This window comes from Gymnoscopelus microlampas, assembly GCF_963454915.1.
Source record: "Gymnoscopelus microlampas genome assembly, chromosome: 8".
Lineage (NCBI taxonomy): Eukaryota > Metazoa > Chordata > Actinopteri > Myctophiformes > Myctophidae > Gymnoscopelus > Gymnoscopelus microlampas.
Window position 1 is genome coordinate 33,093,298 of NC_139945.1, and position 21,756 is coordinate 33,115,053.

The window sequence follows — 21,756 nt, forward strand, 5'->3', positions numbered from 1 at the left end:
TGCATTGTGAGCTTGTATAGATCGGCTATTTTCAAATGGACAAAATGTATATAAGGCTGAAGTGGGTAATGTACTATGTTTTGTAATAATAATCAAAATCTACAAAGTAATAACTAAGTTTTCTAATAATTGTAGTGGAGTAAAAGTACCATATTTGCCTCTGAGTTGTAGTGGAGCAGAAGTAAAAGTATTGAAAAATTCGAAATACTCCAGTAAAGTAAAAGTACCTCAAAATTGTAGTACAGTACTTGAGTAAATGTACTTAGTTACTATCCACCACTGGGGATTGGGTGGTGACTTAGTGCATTCCTATTGGTTTAGTGGGAACGTGATGATGACACGGAGGAGTTGGACTCACACACATTATAAAGCGTGTCTCTGTCCGCGGCGATGAGCTACTGTTAAAACACTGTCTGTTGTTGCTGTCACTTCAAAGTCGTTGGAAACCGCGGACCACCTCGAGATTACAGTCCATCATGAGTGAGGTAGGACTTTCTGATTTTAATTTACACCAGAGAAATCGTTGGAATTGGCGTAATTACGCACGAGTACCAGTGCAAACACACGCACAGCTTCTGTAAGTAGAGAATTAAAAGTGGAGCAGCCCCCACCTCGTTCCATTACGGACGGATTTCAAATAACGTGATTTGTCGCTGTGTTCATTGAAACAGTGAACGAACATGCAGTGTGTTGATACATACTGTATTAGTGTTAGGGTTGTGACTGAGTTGGATGTTGCACAGCTGCAGTGTCCTACTGTAAGTACCGAGCGGCGTAACCGGAAGACTCGCCCCAAAACACGCTCACCCCCAGCGGTTCTTGAATTCTTGTATTTGTTTTACTGAGGATAAGGTTAGAAATAAGTGTAGGGTTAGGCATGGTTTATTGAGGTTAAGTTTATGAATAGGGTTAGGGTTAGGCATAGTTTGCTGAGGTTAAGTTTAGGAATACGAATACCAGGTGGTGACCGTTCCGAGGACTGTTTTGGGGCGAGCGTTTTGATATTCCCGAGCGGACATCATCTTTGGAAACTCCGCGCGTTGAACTCCGCGCATCTTTCACGTTTCCATCCATATAGGCTCTGCCAACAAGATCTTTCTTCTTTTTTAGATCATTTAATTAATCAATAATTATATATTTTTTGTTAAATCTTTAAAAAATATATATAATAGAGTGCTCAATGTGTGATCAACATGGAAATGATGTGCCTTTAGCCTATTTTTCAAGGCAGTGTGTCCTTTTATCACTGGAGATAAGAAACTTTCTTCATCCTATTAAACATAGCCTACACTTGCAAAGTAGACTTCATCATTTGGGAAGTGGTGTGGGGAGAATAGTAGACACATAGCCTACTATACTGTAGTATTAGACATATGATTGAATTAGATACACATTGTAGACTATAATGCTGATGATTCCACCATATAGTAGGCTACAGTGTGGTCTTCTTATAATTCAATTCACAGTCAGAGAGAGAGAGAGAGAGAGAGAGAGAGAGAGAGAGAGACCTGACTCCAAGGCTACAGCCCACTAACATCACAGGGGGTTAAGAGCATGGAATGGAAAACTGCTGTTAGGTTTTCCCACAGCTCACTGGCCCCTGAGCCCCCCCCCCCGCCCCCCACCACAGATGTTTGGGCTTCATTCATCTGAACGTGTTTGGAGGGGGATATTAATAGCTCCTTTTAGTCGGGGAATAAGAATAAGATCATTTCATCCGGCACAGTCTCTCTAAAGTTCATTACTTGAGTGTCCACGCTGCTCTATTGAGGTCGCTGGCATTTAACAGTAAACCTTGAAGCCTAGGCGGTGTGGCAATGTCAATCACGGGTTAAATAATTAGGCTAGACGTGTCAACAACTTGTGATATTCTCAATATGCTAAATGGTGATAAAGTTATGAAATTGGCCATTTATACTACACATATCGGTTCCAACTAAACTAAAGATAAAGCCAGCCACAAAAAAAAAAATATTTTATGTTTGTCGTTGAATCAAATACCCTCATCACATGACTTAGCCACTTATTCTAATACCTTATGTATTCAGTTCTTGAACAAACATTAGCCTATAGGGTGTGGACATTCTAAGGTCTCTAAGAATTCTAAGAATTCTCAGTTCTTACAAGCATATCTGGGGTCAATTCACTTGACATTCAATGAGTTCTAATTATATACAAATTTAGTATTCGATCTAAGAAAATAATTGAATTGAATCAATGCCCCCCACGCACGCACACACACAAATGCCTTTAAAAAAAAACAAGTGCACCCATCACTAAGGCAGAGATGAAAACAATGAAGGCAACTCTGTGCTTTTTGTGAGACACATCGTCCGTAGGCTACTTTGCACACAAGCCACTTGGAATGTACTTCATTCCATATTTTACACAGTAAATTTATACTGGTGTCAGTACACAGTTGCTCGTAGCGGCATCTGTGAGATTTCATTCAGTTGGACAATGTATGTAGTGTGTGTGTGTGTGTGTGTGTGTGTGTGTGTGCTTGCAGTTGTTGCACTTTAACTGTAACTGTGCACGCATTAGCATTTTCTGTGTGTGTGTGTGTGTGTGTGTGTGTGTGTGTGTGTGTGTGTGTGTGTGTGTGTGTGTGTGTGTGTGTGTGTGTGTGTGTGTGTGTGCGCGTGCGCGTGCGTTTGTGTGTATACTCTGCCAGCATAAGTGTCCATCACACAGTTATCTTGTACGTCCAAAACTGTTACTTTTCAGAAAATGGAAAAGAATAAGCTGTGTTCCAATGGACCCAATGTAGTTGTAATTTAGTCACAAGCTCTTGGTACTACTTTTCATTGGTTTAATATTTATATAACCCACAGACAGACTTAACCACTTAAAACAAATGCTACCTTTGTGTGACACTGTAGTATGACGAGGTAGTGCATTCATTTACGAAGAAAAAAAAAACGTAAAAAGTTGAAATATGGAGATACATGGTGTCTGCCCGACTGTCCAACCAAAGGAGGTGTGTGTACTGTAAGGTTCCACTGACAGACCTCAGAAGAGTGTGTCTGCAGGACATGCATCTGACCAAGGCACACTGCTGACCTACCCTGACTCTGCAGTTCCTCCACACAAAAACACACGACATGCTATCGGAGGCTCCCAAAGACACCATGTGCAAGGGGAAAAACAAGGAGAGTCTGCATGTTTGTACTCCTGGGGTGGGTGGGTGATGATGATGATATTCGAGTGCAATCCTACAGTTTACTGGTGGTGGTGATGCAATCTCTCAACCACCTCAGAGGCGGATGAGCAAAGCAGAACTCGCACATCACTTCCCTCAGTACTTCTTCTTCATGAAGGGTAATTCATGGCCCCGCCCCCTAAAAAATGACTGTGTGCGTGCGTGCACAGCATGGCGGGAGTTTATAACAGCTGTTGAATAATTAAACACCTGTCCTCTGTCTGGTGGAAAGACACCTGAGCCTTTTGTTGAATGACACGCAAAGTAAAGAGAACCCCCCCCCCTTGCTGATTCAGAGATGTTCAATCTGAGGGAAGGACTTGACCCCCCCCCCCTTGATAATGGTCAGTAGAGGCGGTGGATGATGATGGAATTCAGAATGCTTTTCCTCTGCGTAGCTGATTTGTTTTGTCAGGCCCAGTGCACAGCGGAGTTGCTCTCAATCAAAGTCATGCTTCCTCCCCCTCGCCTCCCCCCACATCCATCCCTCCCTCCCCCCTCAACCATTCCAAGCTTGACATGAAGCTAGTAATTGAAGCAGAGCAACCTAGCATGTTCTGGATGAATGCGTCTCCCGCAGTGGTCAGCACTGCGGCCTTCCATCCCTCCTTAATCTCTCCCCCTCTCTCTCTCTCTCTCTCTCTCTCTCTCTCTCTCTCTCTCTCTCTCTCTACAGTCAATGGTCTACTATGCACTTGCTTCTCAGAACACGTACATTGCTCCGAGCTATAATTTTGACACAGTTTCAGCCTGCCCATATGTCTTAGAATCTTATGACTTTTTTTCTGTTCTATGGCAAATTAATTGAGTCTGCGATAACAGGGATTAGACATTAAATCAAACAATCTTGCTAAAGCTTTTGGCTTCTTTCAAAGTTTCAGGAGGACTTTGTGAATAGACAGGTGCAATTGAACACAAAAGTAGCACTCTCCTATTTTCATTAAAACATTTATAAAAAATGTTCAAGATTTATCAGTCATTTTTTGGAAAATGACAGATCTACAAGCTAAAAAGATTGGCTCATTTTCGTTTATATTTGATTAGAAATTGTTTGTATGGAAAACTGTGCAAAAAGGTGCATTTTAGGACATTTTGGTTGCCTTGACTTAAGTCATGGATTGTGGCTGTCCCGACCTGATGAATACGCTGGGAAAAATTACGTTGGGCTGTTATAGTGCCACCATGAGGCTGATCAGTGTTATTATTTTTCCCATCATAGGATATCGGACATGTGAACCTATTTACCAAGTAGGTCTATGATAACTGTAACCCTTACGCTTTCCGACGCTTTATTCAAGGTTCGATTAATTATTTGACAGCCCTAATGTCCCGGGATTCAAACCTGCATCCACCGCTTTAATCCTGATTGTATAAAAAGTAGTGTAGGTTATCACTCCTCTCTATAACAGTGCCTTAGCGTTCTACTGTAGGACTGTTGGGCTCAAAGTCAGCTTTCTGATGCTGGATATTTTCCAGTGATGGCACTGGCAACCTTTACCCAAAACAATTGGCACAATCAATCATACTATGGTGTCCTGTACAACCTATCCCTTGTACCTGTGGGATTTGCTGCTACACTATTGTCTTGGGACTTCTGGAAAAATTAGATATCACCCACTTTTTGCTTTGCCTGAGATTACAGAGCAAGCACCCTGTTGTGAAGGTGTGTAGTTACAGTTTAATATGAATGGGAAGCTGGGCATTATGGGAAAATAATAATAGGCATGCTTAGGACAGTGGTTCTCAAGGTGGGGTCCCGGGACCCCCACAGGTCCTTGAGGGGGTTCCAGGGGATCCCCAGCAAAATGAGTTAATATAGCATCAAGGTCAGTTTAACCACTTTAAACCCTACATAGGCTAATTGACAATATCAGATCTACAAGCTCGCTACGCGTCGATACGACACGTTGTGAGCTTGTAGATCTGCTATTTTCAAAACAATTTTAAGACATTCTCTCTTATGGGGGTCCCTGGCACAAACTTTTACTAACAGAGCGGGGGGGGGGGGGGGGGGGTCCACGGCCAAACATATCAATTTGGGGGTCCTTGAAATGAAAACGTTTGAGAGCCACTGGCTTAGAAATCCGCTGGATGCAGTTTATAATTGTATTATTTTTAAGACTCATAATACACAATAGAATATGCACATAATACTATAGATTTATGTGGATGTCACCATCGTGTGATGGAGCGTTATACGTTAAGCTTGAAAGTCAGCCGTTATTGTCGGTGTGTTACTCCATCTTCCTACAGAGAATGACTCATGACTTATTCAAGAGTGAAGACTCCAGATGTGACTCAGATTCATTAGTTCAAATGGAGTATGTACTGTAGACATTTTTAGATCATATTGATCTTCCCTCAGCGTCCCCATCCACATCCTCATGCTCTGGACTAATTAACATCAAAGAGGTGATTCTCATGTACGTTTCCACTTTTGAGTGTGTGAGACTTTACTGTACGTTTTCGCCTGCATGTACTGTATGTGCTATCATGTGCTTCAGTGTGTTTACACTGTGTGTGTGTGTGTGTGTGTGTGTGTGTGTGTGTGTGTGTGTGTGTGTGTGTGTGTGTGTGTGTGTGTGTGTGTCTGTACTGTACTGTACTGTACTGTACTGTACTGTACTGTACTGTACTGTACTGTACATGTCTGGGATTGGGAGGATTATGTTCTATGACAGGCAACACTAACATGTCAGCCCATCTGTGGACTACATTATGGAACATAATGAGACCATTAGAATGCAGCCCAGATAGTTATGTTATTTCTACATGCACGAGCCCCTTTTCACAGTTTTTTTGTCAAACAATGATTTGATTATAGCAATATTTGAATAGCATATTTGAATCTATCTACAGTATGTTTACCTTTTGCTGGGCCATGAATGTTAATCATACGCACACACTGACCAAAAGCCATTACACCAAGCTGTGAGCATGGTTCATACTGTGGATGGATATTGCAGGGTTCGATTTGTAAAAAACAGTGCCCCACTTGAGCCATTTATACTTCTTTGTATGACAAAGAGCAAAAATAGCCGATCAAATGCACTGCTGTTTTTTTCATTTATTTTTAATTTGTTTAGAAAATTATGAAACTTTGCCAAATTAGGGATGCCTGGGTTAACGTGGTAAACATAATGTTTTTATTACATTATTTATCTGATATTATCAAACAGTCTGACCAGAAGAAGGGATAAAGATATATCCATTCAGGACTGACATCTTCACATATCATCTCACAGCCATGCATTGTTTCATGGCACTCAGGGGGTCTCAGGGTGGCTTTGTGAGCTTCAGGGTGGGAGACGTATTGTATCAGTAACTATAACAGGCGTATATTGCCTTTAGCCATTGCAGAACCGGCGTCTTAACATCTGTAGATCTTTCAATTGGATACATCCTCTGCAGCGGTGTTGATGTATCATTTTCACTGGAAGTGGTAGAAGGAATTATGTTACTGCAGAGACAGGGCCCAAGTTTCTTATTTCAACTATGGGTGTGGAGAGGACATTCAGTTATGATCCATAAGTATATCTTGTGTGGACTGAGGGAAGTGAACACCATTCATTTGAATTCCTTCTCATTATCAGCCCTGGCCCAAGAGGGGAAAATTGTTCACTGGATGTTTTTCTTTTCCCTTCTCTTTTTGGATATTCTCAATTCTCCTTTTTTCATTGCACGTTTGATTGTTTCAAGTGTAATCAAGTCAAGTTCAGGACTGCAGCAGCAACGGGTTTACTACGGATTCAAAAGGCCGTTATTTAATCTTCAAAGCTGTATCTAACGTTACAAATCTACATTTTGTGCTCGGCCAAATGCCATAGATAAGCTCATCCTGGGTTTTACAGATTTGTAAGCCCACAAACAGAAACTGTTGGTCTGTCCCAATACAGGAGTATTTAAGCAGCTTTTAGACTATAGTCTTCTATGACTGGATTAGGGGACGGTTCTGGATTAGAATTTAATGTGTTGTAGCCTCAACCGTTGCGAGACAGACACTTGTTTGCTGTATTTAACTGGCAGACAAGCTACACGAGCCAAGACCTTCCTTCCTTAATGGCGCCCGGGGGTTAAAAAGGCTTAACCTTTTCGAATATCCCAACGTCATTGGGTTACAATGCAACCCTGCCTAAATGAATCCTCACTCCCTGGCACTAAGCAGAAAATCTCCCTCTGTTATGTTATATATGGATTGTCTAACAATGGTGGTATTTAGGTATTTCTACTCTGACAGATGTGTATCTAACAAAACATTACTGTGGTTTAGTTATGGTGTGTAAATGAGATGGGCTGTCACCATAGACCATAACAGAGCTGTTAGGTAAATGATGTATCATATAGAAACAAACACCCCAATGCTACACTCTGTACTTTTCAAAGTGGTGTTCATCCACTTTTAAACATCTTTGAAAATCAGCACCTAATAATTTCAAAATTATGGTGATTTTGTACTAAATGATAGTATCTGTCTTGTAGGCAACTCTCCTAAAATGGTTGAAAGCAAGTTCGACGTTGGCTGGCAGCCAGTGGCTCCAGAGGTTGAGTGGCCGTTTTTAAATCGGAAGGTTACTTGTTCGATCCCTGGCTCCTCCTGGCCGTGTCGAAGTGTCCTTGAGCAAGACACTGAAACATTAACTGCTCCCAATGAGCAGGTTGGTGCCTTGCACAGTTTACTCCGCTGTCACATCAGTGTGTGAATGTGAAATAGGGCAGCCAGCAACTGTTGATTATTTTCATTCCGATTATTCTATCGATATTCTTACTTTTTTGATTAATCAAATAATTGAGAAGCGTTTAAAAAAAGAAATTACAATTTTGTTATATATCAAAGAATCGATTAACGACTTAAGCCCTACTTTATACTGTGTCGTACTTTACAATGGTGTTGTGCAAAAATGCGACACGTTGTGAGCTTATAGATCGGGCTATTTTCACTATTTTGTTTGTTTTTGTTGGTTTTTGAAGTTTTTCACCTGTAATGCCCAAAATAGGATTTGATTAATGGATTCAGGATCAATTAGTTTGTTTAATTGTTGCACCCCTAATTGCCTCCGCCAGGCCGAAGGCGTGGCAGAGACTACGTTTTGCACCCTGTCCGTCCGTCCGTCCGTCCGTCCGTGCGTGCGTGTGTCCATGTGTCTGTCTGTGACCAGCTAATCTCTGGCTAATCTCTCCACTGTTGGGCTGATCGCAGCAAAACTGTGCACGCAGACTCTCTGGATGCCAGTGCAGAACCTCTGCTCCGAATTTTTCAGATCGGCCTGTTATAGCGCCACCAGGAGGCCGAATTTTGCCAAACAACTTTTTTGATATTTTGTCCAAACAACATGCAAATCGGTACACAGTATCTCTGTAGTCATTAAACAAAACAGGTCTTTCAGATTTTTCATATTCCATCCTGGATTGGCTAAGATTGGCTTCCAAAGTTTACAGGAGTCCTCCGTTTTGAACAAAATGCCTTAAATCATGAACGCAGTGTGCGATTTCCGTGAAATGTTGCACGCACATTCCCACTAGGCCGAGGAAAAAATGCCACTTGACAATTTTCAAGCCTCATGGTGGCGCTATTGCAGGCCGATTCGTGTTTTTACCTATAACTGCACCGATCTATGTAAGCCTTTGTATGCGCACTCCCTAGAGGCCAAGGAAAAACCCTTGCCCTGCATTTTTCACATCTGCCCAGTGCCTTTATAGCGCCACTAGGAGGCAGATTTTTGCAAAACTCATTTCTTTATATTATTCATACAGATTTTGTCCAAATATCACGCAAATCCATACACATTATCTCTATAGTCATGTGATCAAAAGATGGATCTGTCCGATTCTTCATAATCCATCAACATTGCTGGCCCACAATAACCTACCTGACCTGGCGGAGACCTGTGCTCCGAGGAGCACGTTTTCTAGTTGGAAATGCTTTACAAAGTGCTTTGAAGGGTCGGATAGACTAGAAAGGTCCTTTAGAAATGCAGTCCATTAACCATTACATTTAAAATGACTTTTCATTTCTCTTCAGCTGCATTTTAAAATAGAGCAGAAGCCATTCAAATGAATGATCTAATTTTGAAATAAACACTTTAATTAGTTTTTACTGAATCCTATTTGCAATCTTGTGCTATTAACTTATTTGTTCTCCTCATGTTTGATTCATATCAGGTCGTCTCTTCCCTCGCAAGCCCAGTAAACAAACACTCCATCACCCACTGTGTCTGTGATCTCTATCAACTTGCAATGAAGATATGAACCTCAATTTGCTGCAATCACAGGACCGTAAATCACTCTACTTAACGCAGAGTGCATACTGAACTTAACCCATTCAACCCGGGGGAACGCATCTCTGTCATTTTTAGATTTCTTTGGTCTATTCAAAAAATAGCAGATACACAAGCTTATAGCACGGCACCGAGTGCTGTGCTATAAGCTTGTAGATCTGCTATTTTTTTTTAAGTTGTGAAAATTTGCGCAAATCTTAAAATATATATGTTTTTTTTTAAGTGAACCTTCGTAACTCAAATCTTTGCTGCTGGGGGGGGGGGGCGGGGCGGGTCCCTGGAACAAAAATATTTTACAAATGTTTGCTTAAAAAAATATATGTTAACGATTTGCAAAAAAAAATCACGATTTTACAACAACAAAGAAATAGCAGATCTACAAGCTCGTAGCGCGGCACTCGGTGTCGCGCTATGAGCTTGTAGATCTGCTATTTTTTAATAGCCCAAAGAAATAAAAAAATGACACAGACGCGTTCCCGGTCTCTAAAGGGTTAATGCACCCTGGGTGGCTAAATGTCTGGTGTGAAAACAAGTTGTTGTTTTACTACCGTGCTTCCAATAAATTCACCGGCTTCGTACTCGGCTCTGTGATGGGCTTCTGTTGTTTGGTTTGCATGCCCTGAATCTTGCAGAGGCAAATGCGTATTGGTAAATTGAATCAATAAAAATAAATTGACTTGTTTATTAAGTCAGTTGCTTTGGATGAGAGTGCAATAGAAGGCAGCGACTGCAGTCGTTTCATCCAATGCCTGATGGATGAACTTCTATCAGCTTCCAGTCATTATTTTTTTATTTATGTTTTCTGTTTGTCAGGATGTTATGAAATTGAAATCAACAAGAAAGAAAACTGAAAATCATGACCTTTTAGAATGGAATTTATATCCAACATGTGATGTTGGTTTAGATCCCAAACGTGTAACTACAGTACATTGAAATGTGGTAGTATATGGTAATTTGATCATCTCTGTCTTGAAAAACTAAAAGCTGTTCAATCTCTCCTCTCTGTGATTACCACAGGCATGTAAATCAATGCACATTTCAGCGATGTCAGCAATATTGCAGTTTTCTGCCATGCATGAGGAGTGGCAAGTGTGTACATTGTCTGATTCCTTAACCACATAAACCTTGTATTTTTACAGTTTACCGAGGTCCCCCAGGGGCCTATATACTTGGTCCCCTCTTTTTGTCCCTCTACACCAAATCTCTTCCCCCGAAAATAGCCAATCTACAAGCTCACAGCGCGTCACTATTTTCGTTCTGGGACAGTGTCAAGGCTTAATACGTTTGAAGATTGAACTGTAAATCCTAGTTTCAGCTAGGCAGGACATATTAATTACAAACGTGAAAGTCAAAGTAAGAAACTGCATTTGATCCTGCATCATCAGCATTAGAAACAGCTCTGCATAACTAAACTGAGCTTAGTCGTTCTGTGGAAAAATGTCTTTTGAGAATGTCCAGACTCCAGAGTTGGTTACGGCCAGTGGACAAGGTCAACAAGGTGACAAGTGACACAGTCAGGCAGTTGTGTCAGCTGTCTCCACTACACTGTGCTGACAGATCGGATCTGACAGATCAGAGTCACACAGCTATTAGGCTATATTATTGACATATTATTCTCGACTCCCATTATCTGCACTTAATGTATGTGCTTATTTCTACGCCAGCTCAATTGATATTGGAGCTCTGGTGCTCGGAGGAAGAATGTATCTCTGTTGTAAGTAATTATAAACTAGTTACAGTGATACGTTTAAGTAAACACAATCACCCAGTATGCCCAGAGAATAGAGGCAGCCAGTTAATCTGCCAGCCTGTCTGACAGATTAACATCAATCATCATCTGATAGTAAGAATGTGTCATTCAGCATTTTAACCTTTAATTAATTTGGGACTCAACCTGTTTCCTGAAGGGACATAAGATCCCACTCATCCTTCTCCTTAAATCTTTGCGAGCACAAAAATCTTCCAAATCCCACTACACCTTCAGAAAAACAAAATTGAGGTTTTTGTAAAGGTCTGGGAGGAAAGATTCTCACGCTCTATCCCTCCGTTACCCCAAGCAGCTTTCTGTAGCCTACAGTTACCAAAGCTGTCCTAGCCTGGTTCCAGACCATAGACCCCGCCCACTCTCTGAGCTGTCCAATATGGCCCAAAGAAATATCTCTGCCTTTCTCAAGTTATTCTGTGATGTTTCCACTTAAGTCCCAAAATAAGACACAACCTCAGTCCAAAGTGTGTCTGACTTCAACTTCAACTTCATCAAGACTGCAACATGGCCAAAGAAGTGTACACAATCACCTCACCTACGTGCATTTACTAATCCTCTTTTCACAATAAATGAATTATAAACAACTAGTGAAAGATGAATTGCTTAACATTTACACTACCATGGAAAGTGCATGGTGGGACTTATTGCTCATGACTGCTCTAAAGGGACTGCGTCACAATCCAGCCTTGCATAATCTACTGTAGGGTTTAAAGATATTGAAAAAAGGCATTGTGAAAATAAAACAGGAATTACATAATTTCACCAGGTGTGCAGCTTTTAACTTCAAGTGCTCCATTTGGATTTAACCCATTTTGAGCGGGAACCCCTATTTGTAACTATACCTTTCAGGATGGAAACCCCATTTGGGGTTCTTGTTGCTATGTATAGTATATAGCAACATACATTTTTTTGTAATTTTTGAATAAATATTTGAAGTTTTTCAGAAAACTTTGGTCAGGATTTAGAGGGCGTTTTTAGAATCGGCCTCAGGTCTAAATGGGTTAAGCATCTAGCAATGATTAAAGTGATTTTAAAATGGGAATTGAGATAGTTGTTTAATACTCTGGTTGACATGGAACCATTTAATTCAGTTAATACTTACCCATCAATCCAGGCTCAAGTCCATGATCAACACAATATTAATAATACACTTTACTTACCCAAGAGAAGGGTGCTCATCTGTGAATAAGTGAAACAAGGTCTAGAGATGATTAAGGAGATTACAGATGCTTCATTTCACTGCCCTCCAATTTAACATTAAATTAACCCTTATAATACTGCAATATCAGGGAATTAATTAACATGAGACAAAATCCACGACCTTAAAAAATGATTGGTCAATAATATGACAAGAAACACATCTAGCCCTAAATATATACTAGTGGACTCCTAATGTGCTATAGTACCTATAAGCCTATGTGCTGCACATTTTGAAAGAAAACATACATATTTTAAAGAAAACCTGGAGACTGGCAAGTCAGCCACTATACAGACATAAGTGCAGCATTGGTCCAAGTCTAATGCGTGTTTGGGATTTCAATAATTAGGTCTTATCACAATACAGTCAGTGTTTTAATTGCACACTACATGAACAAAATAAATAAGAACATTATAATGAAAAAAAAATCCCGACAGATATAGAAAAGAAAAGTCTTGCCACGGACACATTTTGTCCACGTACAGTACAGAAACGTTGATGATGACCCCTGCGTACATGATGATAACCCCTGCGTACATGCATCCTTTGCAACGTAACTACTACAGTATGTCAACGCTGTAACAATTTTGCTCATCCCTAGAGTGAACAGACATGGTCACAGGACCAAAAATTCACCACGCACCGGTTTGAGCAATTTTTTTGCACGACCAGAACCACACAACCAAGAGAAACCATGTGAAAACAGTAGGCAATGAAGTTGAATACTACACAGTAAATTGTCCATTTGTACACGCTGTCAGCGTTAAATTTACTCTAAAGATTTTACAGTGTAATACAGGCAGTGTGTCTTGGAGCACAATACATGAGTCAAACAAATTGAAGAAGATGAAACAGCAGTTACCACTTTATACCACTCTGAACTTTTAGTAGAGACTGTGATGGGAGCATTAAGCCTCTGCTCTATTGGAACCCAACCACAAGTTGGTCACCTCTCTTATTCCCAAACAGGGGGGGGGGGCGTGTAGCCCTGTGTTCATTCTATGTCCTTGAATTGTCTGTGGCCTACTTCTGCTTCTTTAAATTCTTAATGGCCACTGAAGGCAGCATGGATCTCTTGGACCACTCACGCAGCCAACGGCCTTAAAATAGACCCACAAAGGCTGTGTGGTACTGGTGGTTTATTTATCTGAGCAACCCTCCAACGTTAGATCTTCACCTCCTCACTTTGATTGCAAATATGATGTTAAGTGATACATGGTTATGAATAAATAATAAATGGTTCTTTAAAGAACTAAAGGTTCTTCCTGGAACCAAAAATGGTTCTTCTAATCTAAGGCATCACTCAGAAGAACCAGTTTCAGTTCCAGTTGGAACCTTTTATTATTTCTGTCACATTATAGAACTGTCTGTCTTCTGGGTGGTCTTGGCCATCTTACAATGTGGGATGGTTCCTTGCTGCAATGCCTCTTGGGACGGCACGTGCAGAGGATGGATTCATCATTTCTTGTAATTAGGGGCTTAATTTGAACACCTTGCTCTTTTCAGCTCATTTGCACAAGCTACTCTCCTGTCACTTGGCCCACAAAAGCCGGCTAGAATATGATCTGGGTCGCCTGGTTACACAGTGAGTGCTGAGTCACGTGGACCCTCCTCTTGGCCATTTAGGCGCTTAGCGCTGAATGGGGGGGCTAAAGACTGTTCTATCCTCATCAGGGATTTGTCATTCCTGATGAAGATCTGGTGATCGAAACATTTTAAGATAAGGCCTTTATTGATCCTGTGAGGGAAATACAGTCGCCGAAGGCAGCACAACAGTTAAGCTAGAAAGCATGGCAAGAAAAAGTGGGTACAGCACGGTAAAGACATCACACAAAAGAAACACCACCAAGATTAAACAAAATATACAATAGTATACACACCCTGAACAATGCTTGCATTATGCAGGACAAAGTAAAGAATACGAATACACACAGTAGTAACCATGTCAGATGTACTTACTGTTATAAACTGTTGTTCAGAGCTTAGACTATTGAACGGGCAGAGTGACCATTGTGTGCCTCTTTATACTGTAAATCTTCATGGCGACTGGCCACAAAACGGAGCATGTTACAGTGTGCAACCTTATTAATATATATTTTTTTTATGTTGAACTGTCATTTGTTCTGCACCTGGTCATTGAAACACTGCAGAGTACTGACTGAGTGGTCAGAGAGGAGAAAGCATAGCTTGGAGCGAGGAGACACACAAGTGGATCATTTGCATACGTTTTGATGACTTGAATGTTTGAATACTGCAGCTGATCGTCTCCTCGGGCTATGGGATATAAATCGTACACTTCGGGAGATGGGATCTAAAAGTCACTGAACTAGCGAACAGCAAATCCTAGCCCCATCTGATGAACTTCCTGAATATGGTACTTTGAAACTAGCTGTGAAATGAATCCATAATGAGCAACTGGCATGACCTATTTCTTGCCTAAAATGTTGACAGACACAGTTATTGCTGGACTGTATAATAGAATATTGAATATAGATTAAATAGACAAGTTACCATTGTTCTTTTAGCAGTCTGGTGACGTGTTGTTTATTATACATTTTTTGTCCTTTTTTAAAATAATAAATAGTTTTCGGGAAGCGTAAAAAGATGGATACAAAATGGGTCCCGACCCATTGTATGGGAGGCACTGTAATAGAGTGGAGTTAGTGCAGTGGAAAAGTGCTATACATGAGTCTGACCCCAACATGTTTACTGCTGCTGGGCTGAAGTAGCTGGAGCCAAAACATTACTGCATTATGTCTACTGCTTATGAATCAGATGATTCAGATTAAACTCTAAAGAACTTTTGGCAGCCAATATGGTATTGATTTGATTGTTCCATTCCTTTAGAAAAATCCAGACATCTTTGCATTCTGTATTTCCCTGTCCTCAGCAATGTCTTAGTTTCTTTGAAATAATAACAGTTTAACAATCTGCACCAGTGCAGATAATTGAACAGCGAGCATTTGCATGGGCTCGGTTGAGTCATATTCTATACAATCAATGCATGGCACAGTTAGGTTACGCAAGCAGTCGTGCAAATTAACATCAGTTTGATAAGAAATTCTGTCATTCAGCATAAAAAACTAAGAAGACAAGTAGAATGGTTGGAAGAATTGGACTGGCTTTTACTATTATTGCGTACATCCAGTAGAAACTGCAATGTATTTCCCCTTATTATTGAAGGTCAGGTGGTGCACACAAGCATCTCTCTAATTCTGTTATGAAAATGATGAATTTATGATCTGATTATGATGAAAATTGCGATATATACACGTATATTGTATTTGTCCTTTTATTTTAGAAAGTCAAAATAAAACATTCTCATAGGGGAAGATTGTTCACAGGTGGAAGTGGTTAAAGTAACACTCAGGATTTTACAGTGCTCTATATATGCATGTTTCCGATGTTTACGCTGATATGGCAGTTTAATTTCATCCTATTTGCTTGTCTTAGCCCTGTCTCACCCCTACAGCACTATAGCAGCACTGGTGGAACTGAAATGGTCTTTAATCAGCTGTGCCACATGCGCCAATCAGACGGCTGATTGCACCGGCAAACAGCCTGATCTCAGGGAACTCCTTCACCTATTTACCGGCTTGGTTAGTTTGTTGCTATCCTGACACCCCTCGCTGTGTGCCACGGGTACAGTGCTATTCCCATTCCAGGGTGCTGACCCAGGAACCATCCTCCTCACTAATGATAGAATTGCAGAAAATTTTAATCTCGCCCATTTCAGGGCTCATTAAACCGTGTAATAGACGGGAGTTTAAAGAAATAATGTTAAGAGGAACCATAATGTGATTTTTCACCCTGTGAGGGGTAAACTTTTGTCCCAGTAGCCCGCCACTGGATTAATACAAATAAACATTCAATAGGCCACACTTGTTTCTGTGCTGAGCTGTTCTTGCTAATAAAATACAAGCATAATTATCAGCTTGTTCAGGTTTAAGTACCCTGCATTGGCCGGGTTATTGCGTGGGTGAAATGTTCCCCCTTCCCCCTCTCTCTTCCTCTCTCATCCACCCTCTCTCTCTCTCGCGCTGACCAAGCTCTCTGTCTGTCTCCCTCTCTCTCCCTCCCCCCTCTCATTCTCCCTCCCACTCTCCCTCTGTCTGTCTCCCTTACTGTCTCTCTTTCTCTGCCTCTCTCTCACTTCTCTCCTCTCTCTCGCTGATAGACCACTGGTGTGATGCAGTGTTGATTTTGACAGCAGTTTTAGTCATAGTCTTTTGAAAAAGTCATATTTTAGTCACCTGAAATGTTTTAATTGACTAAACATCATAAGACTTTAGTTGACTAAATCTACAGTTGATTTAGTCAACTAAAATGTATTTTGTTGATGGTGTCGTAATGGCTGATTTTACACTTGGTTACATGCTGAAAATAGCAGATCTACAAGCTCACAACTGTGACACGTTTTGAGTTTGTAGATCTGCTATTTTCAGAGCGCAACACCCGAGCGCAACCAAACATAAAATGACTTGTCTTTTAGTTCTACTGAATCTCTTCTCCACTAGTCCCTCACTACATTTTAGTCTAGTTTTTATTTGTTGATGACATTGTCAGTATATTTAGTCTTAGTTTTAGTCATCGCAGCTTAGATTTTATTTCGTTTTTATTTAGCTTTCGTCTGTGAAAAAAGGTAGTCGACGAAAAAAAATCGTCATAGTTTTAGTCGACGAAATCAACACTGGTGTGATGTCACACGCTCAACTGACGCTGATGCCCAACAACAGCAAACTGCGCTGACGTTAACCCTTGCTTAACATCGGCGACTTGGGCTGATGTCGGGCATGTCCAGTCCATATATGGGCGTATCTGCCCGCCTGCCACAGACAGGCTCTGACACAACTTGAACTTTATACAGTAGGTAAGGTACAGTGTGCGCTCCAAGGTAAATAGTGCTGAGTGGCAGAAATGCAAAGATACAGACTTATGTCGCAGTGTGTGCGTGTGTGCGTGTGTGTGTGCGTGTGTGCGTGTGTGTGTGTGTGTGTGTGTGTGTGTGTGTGTGTGTGTGTGTGTGTGTGTGTGTGTGTGTGTGTGTGTTTGATCAAGGGTCTGCCAAGCCAAGGACAGCTCTGTGGGCGTGTGACAAGCACCGGCCCGCCTGCTTTTTGCTTAGGCACATAATTTCAGCAAAACCACTCCTCCACTACTGTTTGAGTAGAACAATGTAAACGCAACAAGAATAGACCGCATGCCTCGCTTTCTGACAGTAGTGGAGGAGGTGGCCTCCAGCTCACCGTTTTGGCTTTTCTTTCCAACTCCGGTGTATGAGTCAGAGACAAAAGCAACAAAGCGTACAGTATGTCAGCTGCAGAGTACACCATAAAAAAGAGTGAGAGAGTATACAAATGTAACCAAATCCATTTGGTTACATTTGTATGCTCTCAGAGGTATGGATAAATGAATACTGAGGATTTTACGATGTAATTTAGTTGCTGCTGCAATGCAAAAAAAATAAATAAATATATATATATATATATATAAGTGCGTAAGAGATACAGATCTTACTCAACGGTAAGAGCTGACACTACAGTTTTGTGACTCAGGAACCGTGACTGCCACCAGGGAAATGGGACTGGAACACACAGCTGAGTGTCAGCGCCTCCTGGAACAGCAATCAGGCGATGCCCTCGGTACTAGCCCCTGCCAAGCACCATCGCATAGCTGATGTTTATGACATCGCAAATCAGCCAGCCTCTGCCCCTCTGAGAACAGGTGCAGTCCTGCTGCACTGGTCCTACAAAAGGACCACCATGTCCAGACTTGTCCGTTTAGATGGAAATGTGGAATAATAATGACTGGAATGGGGAAAGTTCACATGATTTTGCTAAAGTATAGGAAACCAAAATCAACCAGATAAAAAATATGTTTTGCTGTCAGACTGCAGTTCTCCCAGTCTGTGACACTGTGTGTTGAAGTGTCCCTGAGCAAAATACATAACCCCTAAAATACAAGCAGGCATCCGTTTGTTGAAGCAGTAAAAGCAATTACCCCTCCCGCGGGGACCAGAAAATACTCCCCCCTCCCCCCCTATTCTCTAGATATCATTACCAAGTACAGAATTAATGTGAATAAAGGGCGAAAAACTGCTTTTGTCCTTGAGGACAGGATTGTAAATGGACTCTGAGTTTGTAGCATAACATTATTGATAGATTCCTGCAAGAGAGAAATGGAAGGCATCTTAAACACAGAGTTGATTTGGATGTGAAATAAAAAAAAGTGTTTTGAGAGGTCATTTGTTCAAAAACGGCAAAATTCTAATTAAAGTCATCTCTCTGAATATCTGGAAATGCAGAAATGATGTCGCAGAAAGCAGAAAATGCCTGAGTGAATGACTGAAAAGGGCGCAACATGCAGCATGTCGCATCTCATAATACATCAGTTTCTGAAGTCTAACTTAGTATAGTCTACGGTACTCTAAAGTGTAACTTTTTAGACCAATTGTGCAAAAAACACAACAATTTGCTTAATGGGTTGCCATTTGCAAGTTACGATATTACTCGTTATTGTTTTGCAATGAATGGCACACAGTAAAATCCTTAGTGTTAATATGTCCATTTGTAATGTTGAGAGAGTACTGTAACCAAAATGGACCCTTAAAGGTTAATCGAACACTCAAGATTTGACAGTGAATAGTCCTACAGTATCACAGAATACAATGTTTCAAGGTTTTCCTTTATTGTTACATCTTGTGTACGGTTATGTACAGTAAGAGTATAATTATTTTGTTCTATACTGGTTCCTCAGATATTGTAGCAGCAATAATGATAATATAATACTACACAGAACAGGGGAAGTACAGTAACTGGAGCCCAGGCATACACTGTAAATCCAGCGGTATCACACGAAAATATAATTATTGATCAGGCCGTGTAAAGGTTTAAGACCACTGTGGCAGAGGGTCTTCGACAGGGGAACCGCCACAAAACCACGAGGCCAGCATTTGTCATGGTAATGGAGTTGTCCTCGGCTCTAATTCCCTCCCCAGTGGATGTGTGTGGGAGGGGGGGGGGGGGGGCTGCGGTGTTTGTTTTTACGACTGGTGCCGGCTATAACACTGTTGATACTGTATGTTTAGCATGAGTCACAGCTCTAATTCCGCCGCTATGTATGAGCGAGTTCCTCGTGTTCACGTCCAAGCCCTCTCGATACACACTGACGTTTAAATCTGATTCAACCCATTCAATCCGGGAAAGCGTCATTTGTCATGTTAGATTTAAAGCTATGTATAGTACATTGGTTATCAAAGTGGGCTCCGTGTCCTGGGGGGGGGGGGGGGTCCCCAGCCAGGGTGTCCCCAGCTAAAATAGTTATATATATAGAATATTATATGAATAATAATTTAGTCCCCACACCTTTGGGGTATTTTGGTCTATATGTGCACATAGAGTATGTGAAATTTGTCCTCATTAGAATGGGTAATCCTAATAGTTGGCAGGCAAATGGGTCCCATTAATACAGTCTGTGCAGTTAGGGGTTGAAGTGTTTTGCATAGGGACACTTTGACACATAGACCAGGGTCGGGGGGGGCCTCTCTACCCGTACCCGTTTAGCTATGGCCACCCATAGTGTTATGGGTCTTACTGTAATAAACACTTTTAGGCTATGCATGCATATATACAGTCCTATAGTGATTCCTATAGTATGGTATTGATGCTACCCCACCGCCTATACTGGACGTAGACTGAACGGAGATTTTATGCTAGAAACAGATCTGCCAACTCCACTCAACCTGTTAACCCCCGATTATGAATGATTGAATGAGAAAACAGCTTGCTTATCCTCTGTTCTTTCGATGGATTAAAGTTACAATCTCGTGTGCTTACAGTCACCTCTCGCGCGAGTATAAAGTAGGTACTATAACGTTAGAAAATAAACAAATGAAAATGGTCGCTTATCAGGCAATACCAGAACTTTTGCTGCCAAAGAGGGCATGTGAAAAAGGCCTTCCCCATTGCCATTCCAGCAAGTTACGCTAATTATTTTGCTGGTACAATTCTGGCACTGTAGTGAAAACGTGGCTATAGATAGAGAAGTTCCTTGCATCGGTGACTGTGGCCCACTCTCTGTCACACTAAAGTACTTTACCCACAGCGCACAGTGGTCCACGAAGCCTCAAACAAAACACCACTGATTAGATTCCCTGGCCCTGCTAATCATTGGCTCTGCACCATGCTTGCACCATTATATCCCTGCTCAGTTTAAAATGTTCTACTACAGACCTATTACTGGGGGGACTGCAACGAGGCAGCACAGTTTATGTAACTAGCTGTATGGAAGACATAGTGGTGAGTCCTCCCTAATGCGCACACACACACACACACACACACACACACACACACACACACACACACACACACACACACACACACACACACACACACACACACACACACACACACACACACACACTCACACTCACACCCCTCCCACGGGCTGCATTCAACGGGATTTCTGAAGAGCTAGCGAGGGGGAGAAGGAGGGTCGGGTGGGATCAAAGTGGAAAAGACTATTTTAATTTACGGGCCTCTCAGCAGTGCAGTACCCAGTGTGCTTTGAACGTCCCACCACCACCACAGACACTGCGCTAATAGAGACCTGGCTCACACACACCATCTAATAGTGTAGTGGTGTGAACATGCTGGCAATGTAGCGGCCAATCTTCTCTGTCTGTCTTCTGAAGGTCCAATGGTTGGGTGACCTTCATGTAATCTCCACTCCCAGAACTAAAGCTAGCTGTATGGTTTGGAGTGAAGTACAGTATGAAGCCACTCTTCAGCAGCTGTAAGAGGGGGTGGAATTAAGCCAGAGTTATGCTTCGTTGTGTACGCTCACTACGCTGGTGTCACTCGCCGAAAATAACTGATCTACAAGCTCACAGCGATTCGCGTCCGCGATGTGTTGTGAGTTTGTTGATTGGCTATTTTTGGCAAGTGACAACGTCCCATGACAAAGCATACATTAAGCATTATCCAAAGGATTCCCTCACTGTCTCCCACTCTGTATGTCTACTGTATCTCTCCCTCCTACCCCCCTGTGTTGAATCAGATGTAAAAAACAACAACACATTTCATATGCACATTAGATATTCTGCTATTCTGTGTGTGTGTGTGTGTGTGTGTGTGTGTGTGTGTGGGTGGGGGTGGGGGTGGGGGTGTGGGGGTGGGGGTGTGTGTGTGTGTGTGTGTGTGTGTGTGGGTGGGGGTGGGGGTGGGGGTGTGTGTGTGTGTGTGTGTGTGTGTGTGTGTGTGTGTGTGTGTGTTCGCTCTATGAAGGATCTAACGCCCAGAGGCATAATACTGCAGCA

At 41.7% G+C, this 21,756-nt stretch overlaps 1 protein-coding gene across 1 annotated transcript in view; it reads left to right on the top strand.

The window, feature by feature from the left end:
* The first annotated feature begins 358 nt into the window (after window positions 1-358).
* Window positions 359-21,756, top strand: part of pcp4b (Purkinje cell protein 4b) — a 42,941-nt gene continuing 21,543 nt past the window's right edge. The window contains exon 1 of the mRNA XM_084064810.1: window positions 359-485. Within this exon, the coding sequence (XP_083920936.1) occupies window positions 477-485 (9 nt within the window). The 5' untranslated portion in view covers window positions 359-476. The remainder of the gene's footprint in view (window positions 486-21,756) is intronic.